The 15,196-nt window shown below is 44.0% G+C and overlaps 1 protein-coding gene across 2 annotated transcripts; it reads left to right on the top strand.

Annotated features, from left to right (window-relative positions):
* Nucleotides 1–1,682: 1,682 nt before the first annotated feature.
* Nucleotides 1,683–13,677, top strand: zgc:136971 (S9 family peptidase). Of its 2 annotated transcripts, XM_023990773.2 has the most exons (22): nucleotides 1,683–1,769; nucleotides 2,047–2,179; nucleotides 4,308–4,440; nucleotides 4,623–4,710; nucleotides 4,822–4,897; nucleotides 5,080–5,225; nucleotides 5,425–5,559; nucleotides 5,740–5,831; nucleotides 5,960–5,997; nucleotides 6,121–6,242; nucleotides 6,691–6,751; nucleotides 6,951–7,045; nucleotides 7,130–7,181; nucleotides 7,300–7,388; nucleotides 11,285–11,420; nucleotides 11,514–11,597; nucleotides 11,820–11,900; nucleotides 11,988–12,076; nucleotides 12,232–12,440; nucleotides 12,668–12,770; nucleotides 12,854–12,960; nucleotides 13,392–13,677. In XM_023990773.2, the coding sequence occupies exons 1-22, from the start codon at nucleotides 1,758–1,760 to the stop codon at nucleotides 13,498–13,500; spliced, it is 2,190 nt and encodes a 729-aa protein (XP_023846541.1). In that variant the 5' UTR covers nucleotides 1,683–1,757; the 3' UTR covers nucleotides 13,501–13,677. The 2 variants fall into 2 exon arrangements, with proteins under 2 accessions (XP_023846541.1, XP_023846542.1); XM_023990774.2 differs by lacking the exon at nucleotides 2,047–2,179 and having other exon boundaries at nucleotides 1,691–1,769.
* The last annotated feature ends 1,519 nt before the right edge of the window (nucleotides 13,678–15,196 follow it).

The following is a 15,196-nucleotide window of genomic DNA, read 5'->3' as shown; positions in this document are numbered from 1 at the left end:
ATGCAGATACCAAAGGCAAGGCATGAAAAGGTACCAATTAAACTKAGCAAAAAAAGAAATGTCCTCTCACTGTCAACTGTTTATTTTCAGCAAACTTAACATGTGTAAATATTTGTATGAACATAAGATTCAGCAATTGAGACAAACTCAACAAGTTCCACAAATGTGACTAACAGAAATTGAATAATGTGTCCCTGAACAACGGGGGGGGGGTCAAAAGTAACAGTCAGTGGCCACCAGCTGCATTAAGTACTGCAGTGCATCTCCTCATGGACTTTGCCAATTCTTCCTGTGAGATGTTACCCCACTCTTCCACCAAGGCACCTGCAAGTTCCCAGTACATTTCTGGGGGATATGGCCCTAGTCCTCACCCTCAGATCCAACAGGTCCAGACGTGCTCAATGGGATTGAGATCCGGGCTCTTCGCTGGCCATGGCAGAACACTGAAATTCCTGTCTTGCAGGAAWTCATGCACAGAACGAGCAGTATGGCTGGTGGCATTGTCATGGAGGGTAATGTCAGGATGAGCCTGCAGGAAGGGTACCACATGAGGGAGGAGGAGGTCTTCCCTGTAACGCACGGTTTTGAGATTGCCTGCAATGACAAGCTCAGTCCGATGATGCTGTGACACACTGCCCCAGACCATGACGGACCCTCCACTTCCAAATTGATCCCGCTCCAGAGTACAGGCCTCGGCGTAACGCTCATTCCTTCGAAGATAAACGCGAATCCGACCATCACCCCTGGTGAGACAAAACCGCGACTCGTGTGAGAGCACTTTTTGCCAGTCCTGTCTGGTCTAGCGACAGTGGGTTTGTGCCCATAGGTGATGTTGCAGGTGATGTCTGGTGAGGACCTTGCTTGCAACAGGCCAACAAGCCCTCAGTCCAGCCTCTCTCAGCCTATTGCGGACAGTCTGAGCACTGATGGAGGCATTGTGCATTCCTGGTGTAACTCGGGCAGTTGTTGTTGCCATCCTGTACCTGTCCCGCAGGTGTAATGTTCGGATGTACTGKTCCTGTGCAGGTGTTACACGTGGTCTGCCACTGCGAGGACGATCAGCTGTCCGTCCGGTCTCCCTGTAGCSCTGTCTTAGGCGTCTCACAGTACGGACATTGCAATTTATTGCCCTGGCCACATCTGCAGTCCTCAGGCCTCCTTGCAGCATGCATAAGGCACGTTCACGCAGATGAGCAGGGACTCTGGGCATCTTTCTTTTGAAGTTTTTCCAGAGTCAGTAGACAAGCCTCTTTAGTGTCCTAAGTTTTCATAACTGTGACCTTAATTGCCTACCATCTGTAAGCTGTTAGTGTCTTAACAACCYTTCCACAGGTGCATGTTCATTAATTGTTTATGGTTCATTGAACAAGCATGGGAAACAGTGTTTAAACCCTTTACAATGAAGATCTGGGAAGTTATTTYGATTTCTACAAATTATCTTTGAAAGACAGGGTTCTGAAAAAGGGACGTTTCTTTTTTTGCTGAGTTTATGTATCACTGTGGGATTCAAATGGTGGGATTGGATGGGGCAGGAGATGTTTATTTGTTTTTTATGGTCGGTGCTATCTGGGATTCTTTGGACCGCCCTATCGTTTTAAATGTAATCTTCYATGGGATGACGTCAGAGTTGGGGTGAAATCCCAAGGCGCCATTAATCACTTCCTTTGTGAATCCTACAAAATGTGTTGCTGCTGCCGCCTTGCGTTTGGTCTCTTCCATCAGCCCCTGRATGAAATGGTATCGGCCGTCGTGTCGACATGGAGTTCCTGGTAAAAGACAACTATTGTTATTTTTTTCAGAGATTTATAAGTACCACTTTAGCTCAAAATGGACATTTGTGTTCCATCTATGTTTATCTTAACATTAGTTTCTCTAACCTTTAAAATGAAGCTGATACATAATGTTCGTTTGTTGAACGCATGCAGTCACATGGCTTTAATATCACCTGTAATCGATTAAAGTGATTAGTTAGCTAGCTAATGCACTGTAAAAGTGTTTTCAAAAACAGTTGACAGRTGCATGTCTAACTAACGCTACTGCACCTAGGCACGAATGGAACCCGATGRTATCGCCACTTTGTACCGCGAATATAGTGGGTATCCCACCCCTATTTCTGCCTTCGTGACGGCGAATGACTACATGGCACTATTAAACGGCACGAGTTTCACTTTATGTACAGGTGAGACACTGTGCGCACACACACACAATAGAGATGCATAGAGATCGCAACGTTGTAACTGTCCACTATGGTGCCCGCAGGTAGCGCCCGAGGCCATCACCATTTTGAAGTAGTCAATTTTCGTCTGTTAACCAACTCAGAAGCAAACTGAAAGGGTATATTTTTAAATATTTTTATTTAACCATTATTTAACTTGGGAAATCAGTTAAGAACAAATTCTTATTTACAATGACTGACTGTAATGTAACCAGAAACAAATAGGGTGTGGGGTTTCTCGCTTCCTCTTCTCTCTGCTGCTACCATAGAGATACATAGAGGACTCATCTATGTGTCTGTGCCATTATAGCAAAGATTTCTATAACTAACCCAAGATGGACCAGAGTATGTCATATCCACCACTCTGGTCATTCAGGTTACCCCTATACAGAGCTCTGGACATTCAGGTTATGCCTATACAACGCTCTGGTCATTCAGGTTACCCCTATGTAACGCTGTGCTCATTTAGGTTAGTGTTTTCCATTAGCGTCGGCTGTACAGCCGGTTACTTTTCCACTTCAATTAACTATGCTACTTTTTTACAATTAAAAAGTCAGAAAACAAAGTCCACGAGCACTCTTCCACTAAAATTAATGATATGCATCTTGTAGCGCGTGTCAGTCAAAGTGAGTGACGAGAGGGAGACACTGCTGGTTTGACAGTCTGCTGTCTGTCCCGCCTCTCTGTACCTCCTGGGTGTGTGTGTACACTGTGCTTGCAGTCACATTTCTTTACAAGGAGGGAGAGAGCACAGAGGAGGACGGGCTCATTGTAATGGCTGGAATGGAATWAATGGAACAGAGTCAAACATGTGGTTTCCATATGTTTGTGTTTGATACCGTTACARAAATTCCGTACCAGCCATTACAATCAACCTGTCTTCCTGTAGCTCCTCCTACCAGCCTCCTCTGAGAGAGCATGATGCTCCTTCATCGTCTGTGTCAATTTGCACGTCCCATATAATGTGGTAACGATGAGTCGAAATCCACTTAGTACTTTATTTTCTGGCACATTAATTTATTTTCTTTCTCATGCTCATTGGTGATTTTAGCATGTAAATCTTGGTGGTGTAAACTCCCCCCAATTTTTGTCATTTCCAATTTGAGGAAATTAATCATAGTGGGCAGAACAAGTAAGGACGTGGGCAGAGCCAAGCARGAGCTAGTAAGTTCCTATTGGCTCGCTCTAGTATTTATTTGCATATTTCCTTTAAGGAACGCCTACTTTGATGTACGAGTGTGCAATAACTCAATTCACCCCTGCAKTCTTTCTAAACAATTTGTATTTTGGCAAAGGGTAGAGTCTACAAAATGCAGTCCACTCTGTTTGTTACAGATTCTAGTTTTGGAAACAGAAAACTGTATGGAGATCAAATGTTTCATTGATGAGAATATTTGCATAATTTTGGCCAAAAATCCATCTCGCTCCATCATTTCCCAGTGCCGGCCGCTGGGCTTCCTCATCACCATATTTGGTAGTACGTGGAAACGCCAACCGGATGCTTCACATTTATACATCCAGTGAAATATCTGGCTCATTGTTCTATCTGTGACAATAGCGTCTATGACCGCATGGGCAGCACCATTGAGGCGATCTCCATTTTGAAGTAGTCTATTTTCTTCTAAACGATTGGCTGGATCCCTCCTGATGATCTGGATGGACATGACTCCGACAGGGTCAGCAGGAGTGATCAGCCAATTAAGTTGGAAGTACCACCRAGTTGACGARGTTAAAATGGCGGGAGCCCTCAATGGCGCCTTTTGGTTACTAGAGGCCTTCATCATTCTGAAAGTCGTCAGTGGTGCTGCCCATGCTATAACAGGCTTTTGGGCATTAGCCCTCTATACATCTCTCACACACACACTAAAGAACACTGAACAGTAAACAAATTGGTACCCATAAAAAAACATGCACACAAGCAGTTCTCCCTGATTTTATGATATTTATAAACCTGGAAGTTTATTTTGTTATTTTTGACTGCACGTATGCTATTATGTTTGCTTCGTTGGAAAAAAGTTTGAATTACTTTTWAAATGTATTGATAAAAAAATAAATCATAGTTATTAACCTCTCCTTCGCCTGCACCTATCAGAGTGGAGTCAGATTGAGAGATTCCGGGGAGCCAGACTGCACTATGCCCAGCAGTGGACACTAATTCAAAACTACAGTAAAGAGACCGACATAGACATCCAACCACCAAGCCCCTGCAGCCTTTTACACGGCGAGTAAGTAGGCAGACGGACAGATTAACACTCCCCCACCACTCATTCTCCATCCCAGTGTCTGGTGCTGATGACGTGATGTGTGTAAGATGATTTATATAGTGGAGTTATTTATTAAAGATACGATAGGTCCTTCTCTAAGCTGCCATTTTCAATGCTTTCTTTCTTCCCTTCTACTCAAATAGATTGCTGAGTTCCTATTCCCTGTCTGGAGATCTGAAGGCGGTTGTCAGGGAAACCAGCGGTCAGGTTGCAGGACAACAGTTCCTAGAGGTAAGGATGGAGTGGTCTGGGTGTGTCGGTCATCTGGCTAAATTCCTTCACCCACCCTGATACGGTGCATACTGGTTTGCTTTAACTTTTACAGGGTCTGTTCATTTTCAGGTGTGGAGCAACAGCGGCTTAAAAAAGATCCTCCATCTCACAGCTCTCAACAAACACGGGAGAGTGTATGAGGATGGTAAAGGCCTTTTCCTGGGTGGTTTTAATGCCTACGGTGCTCTTGAGTATTCTGTCTGATGCTAGACCTGTCCACTGTGGACCTAATCAGGGCCATTTGCTTGAATTCATCAGCCACACTCTCTCCATGTCGGTCTGTCTTTGGCTCTTGTTCGCCGTCTGCCTCTGTCTGTATGTGTGCAGGTCAGTTTGGCTCCCTGGCCTGGTCTACATGTGAGGGCAGGCTGCTGTATGTAGCCGAGGGGAAAAGGTCTATAGGAGAGTCGTACGCTTCAGCCTCCATCCCATCAGAGCCAACAGCAGGGCCCTCAGGAGGCCCTTCTGAGAAGGTATCCAAAACACCCTGATCACTCTATTAATTGTCTATGTATGTTTAGCCATACATTCAGTTGGATGTAGTCTTAGTGACATTCGGGTGGTTCTGGAAGTACTCTTAGGATGGCTGCTATGTTGCGTAAACATGATCCAGTCTTTTTATTTTATTTTTTCATGGCTTCAACACCCTTCCTTTCCCCTGTTGTGCATCAGGACAAGAGTTTGTACTGGGAGGACTGGGGGGAAGGCTTGACCAGTAAAAGTGTCCCAGTGCTGTGTGTGGCCGATGTGGCCAAGGGCACGGTAACAGTGCTGCAGGGTGTCCCTTCACACGTGTCCCCAGGCCAGGTGAGCACACACACACACACACCAATAAAGGCATTAGCTGAGCATCCTATGGTATTTGCAACTTCACTGGAAGGATCACCAGTCACATGACATGTCTTACAGTCATGTAATTCTATGTAATATGTTATGCCATGAAATGTAATGTGCAGTAATTGTTGTCATGCTGTCTGGTTAACACAGTGTCTCTGGGCCCATGATGGCGAGTGTTTGTTTTTTGTGGGCTGGTGGCATGAGCCCTTCAGACTGGGCCTGAGGTTCTGCTCCAATAGGAGGTAAGGAGCAGCCTGTGTAGTCTATGTTTACGTCATCTCACTAATCAATATTCCAGAGTAATAGACTGATCAAGAGATGCCCATGTGTGTTATTTTAGAAAGACTAAAATGAGAACTTCTGTTTTCAGGTCAGCTCTGTTTTGTCTGGACCTGGAAGGAAACTGTGGTGAGTGTTTTCTGTGTTCTTGGTTGGTTCATTGTCATGGTAAACAACTTGCTAATTCACAGCGCATTAACAACAAAGCTTCTTTCCTTGCAAACCTGCAACCCCTTGTCTCTCCTTACACAGAGTGTCTGTCTGGGGACACCAGCTCTGTCTCGTCCCCCCGTCTGAGCCCTGATGGACGCTACCTGGTGTACCTGGAGGGACAGGTGTTTGGCCCCCACAGCCAGTGTTTCAGCATGAAGCAGGTGAGTGCCCGACCTCCAGCCTCCCATCTCCCAGACCCCTGCCAACCGCTCCCAGGCTAGCCCCAAGTCCTCAGTGTTACCTCCAGACCCCTGCTCCCAGCCTAGCCCCAAGTCCTCAGTGTTACCTCCAGACCCCCGCTCCCAGCCTAGCCCAAGTCCTCAGCGTTACCTCCAGACCCGCTCCCGGCCTAGCCCCAAGTCCTCAGCGTTACCTCCAGAACCCCGCTCCCCAGCCTAGCCCCTAGTCCTCAGCGTACCTCCAGACCCCGCTCCCAGCCTAGCCCTAGTCCTCAGCGTTACCTCCAGACCCTGCCCAGCCTCTCATTAAGGAGCCTTTACCGCCTTATTCAGAAAGAAGCAAGCATGGTCTGGAGGTCAGTGGGGAGTGCGCTTATGCTTCGCTGTGGTATTCTGCACTGTTATATCCTTCCCTTCTCTCGGTCCACAGTATGACCTGGAGACAAGGAATATCTCTGTGCTGGTGGACGTAGTCAATAGGCCAAAGAAAGGTACAGAATGAAATACTTAACGCAACATTTTGGACTTGACATAGAATGGCACCCCATTCCTACTGCACTTTCCATCTCTTGCTTCTCACACATTTCCTCCCGTGCCCCCCCCCCCCCCCCCCCCCCCCCCCCCCCCCCCCCCCCCCCCCCGCGCCCACCCCCCCCCGCCCCACCCCCCCCCCCCCTTGTCTGTCCCTAGATGAGTTTGCTGGGCTGTATGAGGCTCTGCCACCTCGTTGCTGGGCGTCAGACAGCCAGAGAGTGGTCTTCAGTAGCGCCCGGAGGAACTGGAGGGTATAGTGTAAACATGTACACAAGCGGCCGCAAATAACTTCGTACTCCATGATCTCACTTTCCCCATCTCTCCCTCTCTCACAGGACCTCTTTGTAGTGGATAGGGCCACTAGGAGAGTAACCCGCATCTCTGACTGTAAGCTCTCCTCTCCTTTTATATGATTATTAGTCTGTGAGGTTTTGTTCTCGAGCCTCTCCAACTGAAACTAGTTCGAGCTGTAGCAAACCGTTCAATCTCTCTCTCTTCCCTTTAGCTGAGAAATTTGGGAGCTGGAAGCTGCTCACCATCCAGAATGACCTCATGGTGGTCCACTGTTCCCATCTGAATGAGGCCCCACGCCTGGTAATACCTGTGTTGTGGGCATTCGTATATCGCTCTGGTCATTCATGTTACCCCTATACAGAGCTCTGGTCATTCAGGTTACTACTATACAGAGCTCTGGGCTATCAGGTTACGCCTATACAACGTTCTGGTCATTCAGGTTATCCCCATACAACGCTGTGGTCATTTAGGTTAGTGTTTTCCATTAGCACCGGCTGTCGGCCATACAGCCGGTTACACATACATTTTCAGCCGGGTACTTTTTCCACTTAAATTAACTATGCTACTTTTTTACAATTCACAAGTCCGGGAAAAAAAGTCCACGAGCCCTCTCCCACTAAAATGAATGATATGCTTCTTCTAGCGGGTGTCAGTCAAAGTGAGCGATGACAGGGAGACACTGCTGGTTTGACAGTTTGCTGTCTGTCCCGCCTCTCTGTACCTCCTGGGTGTGTTATGTACGCTATGCTTGCAGTAAAATTTATTTAATTTCAATTTGCACGTCCCATATGTGGTAACGATGAGTCGAAATCCACTTAGTGTATTTTCTGGCACATTAATTTATTTTCTTTCTCGTGCTCAGTGGCGATTTTAGCATATAAATGTTGGTGGGGCAAACTCCCCCCAATTTTGTTTCCGGTGCGTGTTAGCAAAGCCACTACACAACACTAAACAGTACATTAATTGAACTATAACGGTGACCAACATTGCCCACAAACAGTTAAGACCTACATAAATCTGTCCCAACAGCAGAGCTTTCTTTTCAGCACCACAGAGTGAATCCTTACCACTGCTACACCTGGCTATCAGCGGAGTCTTGTCTGGCAGCCAAACCGTTCTTTCAGACACATTTACTGCCTTTAAAAAATAATAGCTGATATGGCTGACTTGCTTAAATAAATGTGTGTCTGAAATATCCCAGTTCTGAGTTTCCAGTTGTGAATGCTGCAGAAGTAATGCTGGGTTGACAGCATGGCCAATGTATTCAACCTTTTCTGGCCCATCGTGTTCAATGTTTATCCTTTTAAACACCCACTCCACTGAATAGCAGGCTAGTGATTGCTTTGCAACGCTTGCAGTTAGCCACTGATTCCTTCCAAACCACTCATTGTTGAATTTGGGATTTCCAACTTGGTGTGTAATGTTTATGTTCAATGGCCAACGAGCACCAATAATGTATCATAATTTCTCATCATATGACAAATATTTGCCAGTAGATTGTCGACTTAATTCATGATGACTGCTAGCTAAGATCTGTGGCCAATGACATTGAGCCTTCTTGGATGGGCCCTTCTAATGTAACTCAATGGCTGCGTTTCAAACATATAAAAGACACACCCTCGTCCACTTACCCTCGCCTTATGCCCTTGGGGGAATCCCCGCGGCCATATTTGTCGTTGGTCCAAATGATTAGCCAAGCAAGGGAAGTTTGCAACGTAAGCCCCTCAGCCCTCGTTTTTAATGGAATCTGCGGGTGTGCAATTATGTTCACTTCGGGGCCTGAAATGCCCCATAATTCAATTCGTGATTGTACATCCGCTAAGAAAAGTCAGCTAAAACCTCAAGGTCAATATGGAGTCAACAGTGTAAGTAAAAACGAATGTAAATAAGTTAGAAATTGTGCTGCTAATACACAAACGCGTCTCGTAAACATGTTTTTGTTTTGTTAGCTTTTGGAAATTGTAGAAATAAAAAATGTTCAGAAGTTCCAGCTAGGCAGGCTAACGCTAGTTAGCTAATAATTTGCTATCATACAGTAGGCGTATATTAATAATTATATATTTAATATGTAGACATGCAATCATAATTGACTGTAAAGCATATAAAGCACACAAGCTGCCGGTGGCTGAAAACACAATCATCGCGGGATGAACGAGTGATGAATTTCCGGGCAGGGGCGGTCCATTTAAAAATCATTCCTTCCTTCCTTGCCCTGCAAGTGTGTACTCGTCAGACGTCATGATGTGTCCTCTTTAATTTTAGGGCTGAGGGGAAAGGATGTGTCTGTCTGAAGTGTTTGGAATGCAGCCTATGACGGCACCCAGGGGGCTTGAGTTTTCCATCTCTACCTGTAGATTTTGCCTTGACGTAATGTCCCCATGAGCCAATCACGGCGCAACTAGGGAACACGTTTGTGTTAAACAAAATCGCCATGGAAACGCATTTCATTTGGTGTATCAAGCAAGGTGGCAGTAACTGCCGTCTAGGGTCAAAGATCATGTCAGTGTAAATAAAAACGTCTTAGTAAGACAACCACACCTCCAATGATCATTTGGCTGGACAATAAAACAACTGTGTAGGCCTTTTTTTTTTTTTTTTCAGTTTCACTCCATGAGCATTTGCTACTGATTTGATTGACGAACAACAAGCGTGACACATTTATGAATGTTGTCTAACTGAAAAAGTCCATTTCATATATCCTTGCCATTCATAAACCATACAACGTAGCTGTATGTCCATGGTATCGCATCGGGACAAGTAAACCTAAAGTTCTCGTCTGTATTTTCGATATGAACTCTTATCAGGACTTGACAGACAGTGACGTTAAAGTGAGTGACTCGTCAGTAGCCTATCGCATCGGTAAGAGATCATTTGGCTTCATCAATCGCATACTGGTAGTTTTTTGGGGTGATTTAACTGCAGATAAATGATAACATTCGATGAATATGGTGAATCCTCACTGCAGAAAAATGGGTAGGCTAGTGAAACGATAGCCTCACTCTGGTCCGAAAGAGAACGTATTGAATTATTTCAAAAGCTAATGATGCTTATGTTATTTTCAAAAATGTTGCTCTAGGTCTACTGATTTTAATCAGTGTTGACAATGGAGTAGTCAACTGCTGCTTTCTGTGTAACAAAGCCTATGTTAAACACCTGCTTCATTCTTCAATTATACCTGTATCGCAGATCACTGAGAAAATGCCTCAAGGTAAATGTATGCCTGTGGAAGTCAACAAACTCGTAAAAGATTAATTAAGAAGAAATCTGTGGGTCAGTTCATTTAAAAGAATTTCAACAAGTGTTTGCAACTCTCTTTGTGAATTGTCATTTATTTAAGAAATTACTATTTTAGAGAGCCATTTTTACTTTTCAAAAAGTGCCCATCACGCAATTTCTTTGATTTAAAATGTAACTTAAAATATAAATTAAGGTAATTGTCTATTTACTTAATTTTTCTGTCTTTATAAAATACATAATTAAGAACAAACATTGTGGAAATTCGTATCTTGCAGTAAAATTCTTTAATCTCAAGAGAAGACAGGATATATGTTTTAAAGGTTTATTTTCTTACTAAAAATAGTCTTGATCATCTAAGCCTAGACAATATTTAATAAAAGCTAACAATACACTGGATTCATACATTTTCAGTAATTTTAATTTTTAATGCAATACCACAAAAAAAAATCAAATTTGGGTGGTCAACTCAAAGTATTCAATAATTTCGCTGACTATTTTATGATGGAATCAAGGCATTACAATGTATTAGAGGCCACCAAAATAGAGCTTGTTTCCCAGAAAATGATTAACCACCTGGCCCGGGTGATCCCTCCTGGCTACTTTTATATTTGGTTAGCTACTCCATGTGCTTGTGGAAAACACTGAGGTTACCCCCTATACAACACTGGTTATTTAGGTTACCCCCTATACAACACTGGTTATTTAGGTTACCCCCTATACAACACTATGGTCATTTAGGGTACCCCCTATACAACACTGTGGTCATTTAGGTTACCCCCTATACAACACTGTGGTCATTTAGGTTACCCCCTATACAACACTGGTCATTTAGGTTACCCCCTATACAACACTGGTCATTTAGGTTACCCCCTATACAACACTGGTCATTTAGGTTACCTGGTCATATCCCATCATGTACAGTTGCAGTATAATATCATATATGCATTGTGTTATTGCAGGCAGTGGCTTTTCTTCCGTTGGCTGGGGGGGAGGGGGATGTGTCCTGGGACCCTCTGGGCGAGTCGTGTCTACGTGGTGCTATCGTCAATGTTCTGGACATCAGCCCTACGCCCCAGGAGGAGAACACAGAGTACTGTGAGTCAGTCAATAGTGGTTTAGAACTTGTCTGGTTGCCATAACTATGTCTTTGAGAAAACAATACAATTAAGTTGTGTGTCCCTTATGCAGCTGGCCTAGACTTCGGGGCCCTGCTGGTTACGTCAAACCACCTTCCGTCACGCACCAAGGTCCCTCTGGTGGTGTTTGTCCATGGTGAGAGAAACCTCTGGAGAATCGAGGTCCTGGGCCCGTATTCATAAAGCGTCTCGTAGTAGGAGCGCCGGTCTAGGATCAAATCTTCGCTGTATATATTTAATTTGTATAAAAACTGATCCTGGATCGGCACGCCTATTCTGAGACTGTTTTATGTATATGGGAACTGATCTATGAAAGATCACGGATGACTCACTGAAGCTTATTTGTGTTCTTTCCCAGGTGGGCCGCACTCCCAGTTCTTTGCAGAGTGGAATGTCACTACAGCAGTTCTGGTCAAACTGGGCTTTGCTGTACTCATGGGTAAGATAGTGGACTTCCTCCTTGGCTCACACCCACACACATTGGTATCCACTGATAGAATATTGTTTCTCTCTCTGTGTTTTGTAGTGAATTACCGGGGTTCCACTGGCTTTGGCCAGGACAGCATACTCTCTCTGGCCGGTAACATCGGCAGCCAAGACGTCAAGGATGTGCAGGTACAGAGTGAGCTCTCAGCTGAAAATATCTACAGCCTGAGCCTTCAATACAACAGTGTTTCTCAACCCAGGGTGCCAGTCAGGTTGCTATTTTGTGTTCCAACTCAATACTACTAACACATCTTGTTCAACTAACCTCTAACTATCATTCCCAGAGGGCTGTACTAACTGCCCTTGCTGACCAAACTGCTGAGAAGCTCTTAACCCTTGACCCTGATAAAGTGGTGGTGATGGGTGGGTCCCACGGGGGCTTCCTGGCCTGCCACCTGATTGGCCAGTACCCAGACTTCTACAAGGCGTGTGCCGTCAGGAACCCAGTCATCAACGCTGCCACCTTACTGGGAACCAGTGACATCGTGGACTGGTGAGACTTGACACTCTCTGTCCATGTCTCTGTCTATCAGTGTATAGGACTGGAGAGTGGAGACTAAAACACAAATTGAAGTGCACTAGTTGGGGGATGGAAAGTGTGTGCACTGCATATTTAAGAGACTAAAAATTACAATTAAAAAAAATACAAGTACTATGCAAATACAATGTGATTAATTGGTTGATGGATAGTTGTTCTGTGTCTCCCTCTACCTTTCCTAGGCGTTACTCTTGTGTGGGGCTGCAGTACTCTTATGACCAGCTGCCCACCCCAGAGGCTCTCACCACCATGCTCCAGAAATCCCCCATAATCTACGCACCTCAGGTTTGAGGTTCATGCACACAAACACACCTCTATAGCTGTCAATGAGACAAGCATATCATTTGGTTTCCTCTGTCTGTGTCCAGATCAAGGCCCCAGTGCTCCTGATGCTGGGGGGTAAAGACAGGAGAGTGTCGCCTCACCAAGGTTTGGAGCTGTACCGCTCTCTGAAGAGCAGGGGCTCCCCCGTCAGGTGACAACCGCTTGTTATATTGTCAATCATCCTGCCCACGTGAAAAAATAACTACAGATGACTATAGAATACCACAGTACTTACAGTACTTACTATAGAATTCGGCTCAAACTCATTAAGAAGGAAAGAAATTCCCCAAATTAACTTTTAACAAGGCACACCTGTTCATTGAAATGCATTGCAGGTGACTACCTCATGAAGCTGATTGAGAGAATGCCAAGAGTGTGCAAAGCTGGCATCAAGGCAAAGGGTTGCTACTCTGACGAATCTCAAACTTAAAATATATTTTGATTTGTTTAACACTTTTTTTGGTTAAGTACCTAACGGAAGCAAAACAAACACAGGGAGGAACTATCTGAACTTGTCCAATATGAAATCTTTTGTTTTCCTACGTTGTCCGCTAATGAATACAACTGTGCTTCCCCCTGCAGGTTGCTTTGGTTTGCGGAAGACGGCCACTCTCTGGCTCGTGTGGACACTCAGGCTGACTGCTTTCTCAACGTGGTGCTGTGGTTCCAGCAGTACCTCCACCTGCACTGAGCCTCTACTGGTGTGACTGGGGACACGCACAAAGAACAACTGTGGAATTAAGACAGCCACACTTGTGTGTACTGTACTCCCTTTGTACATTTCAGTGGTTACCAGGTTTATCTGGTTTTGTTTTCTATGGTTGCATCATGTTATGCCAGCAATAAATGTTTTGTTGAATAATGACAACCTTTTGCGTTGATTGTAAATTGTGCACAACATTCCGTGAGCTCCATGAGGCAATGGATGATTTACTTAACTGCAGATGTGGGATTCCTGTGGATTTGTCTGGAAAGCATCCAAAACACCAGTGTTAGGGACGCTACTCTAAAAATCTAGTTTGCCATGCTACCCATTACTTCACACTGGAAGATGTTAAGCTATACTAAAGCAAGACATAGCTGACTTAACTCTTTTTAAATCCAAGCACAGATGCGACCCTTGGAAATGAATTTGCTTAGGCATTAATCATGCAAACCTATGAGCTTCTATTTCCTAACCATGGAATTAGTCTACTGCACAACCAGAATGGAGCGAGCATGCCATGTTTTTGAACTCATACGAGGCTGTTCATTTGTCTATTCAAACAAACCCCATTTCAAAGGAAACAAACATTAAGATTAGGTGTAGCCAATTAGTCGGCACAGCCAACATACCTGAACGTTACTAAAGTTTCACGGAAAGTTTTTTTTACATTCCGAGGTCACAATGTATGCTTTTTTAAAAATAACTTAGAACGTTCTCTGGACGTTATGAAAGTTTCTTTGTTTTTATGGGACGTTTTCTTAATGTTCTTGGGACAATTTGAGAACATGACTTTACATAGAACCATGAGGAAACCTGTAGGAAACATACTGAAATTTCCACAGAACGTTGTTTCTTAGCATTCTCTGAACTATTCGAGAACATTCCCAATGTCAGACCAGTTGGAGAACGTTCCTATAACAATACCAAAATTAAATGTAACCTTGAACTTTTAGGGAACGTTCTATTAAAGTAATGACATTTTTTTGTTAAGTCCCTTAAATGTGCTGAGTGTTCCAAAGCCAAACAACTATCCTGCACCATTCCCAGAAAGTTGTGGGAAGGTTGTATGCAAAAATAATCATAGGACAACCAAGCTCTAAGAAACATATGGTTCTCAGAACGTTATGTGCTAGCTGGGTAGTTTACTGCATCCAAATTACTTTGTGCTCATATGAAAATCAGAAATGTCATAGACTACAAATTGCAAGACTGATCACTTTGTGGTCATATGTTAAAAGAATGTGCAATTTATCCTATTAAACACACAAAATATGTTTCAAGTGAGAATTAGGCAGGTCGGTAACACTTTACTTGACACTCCGTGTCTTAATACTTTGACACAACAGCTGACATAACTTGTCATATGGGCAACAGAGTCATGACCAATATATTTACACCTGTTGTGACATATTGCATTGTTTTGTGGCTGTTACTGACACCTACATAAGAGTGTCAAAACCCACATTTATTCAAATTAGTTTTCTCCCTGCCAAGAAGTTTCTTTTCATTTGAAAGTTTGTTTCTTATGAAATCCTTTGTTGTAATGAATTCTTGATTCATGTTTTTTTTCTCTCCATATTTGTAGGAAATCAACTTTATGAGACTTTCATGAAGCATATTGACCATCCTGTGTCACTTTACTTGCACTTATGAAATACACTTTATGACACAGTCAAGAAGC

Source organism: Salvelinus sp. IW2-2015, linkage group LG7 (genome assembly GCF_002910315.2).
Source record: "Salvelinus sp. IW2-2015 linkage group LG7, ASM291031v2, whole genome shotgun sequence".
NCBI classification, from domain to species: domain Eukaryota; kingdom Metazoa; phylum Chordata; class Actinopteri; order Salmoniformes; family Salmonidae; genus Salvelinus; species Salvelinus sp. IW2-2015.
Note: the sequence above shows the minus strand (reverse complement) of the source record. Positions and strands in the feature narration are given on the sequence as shown.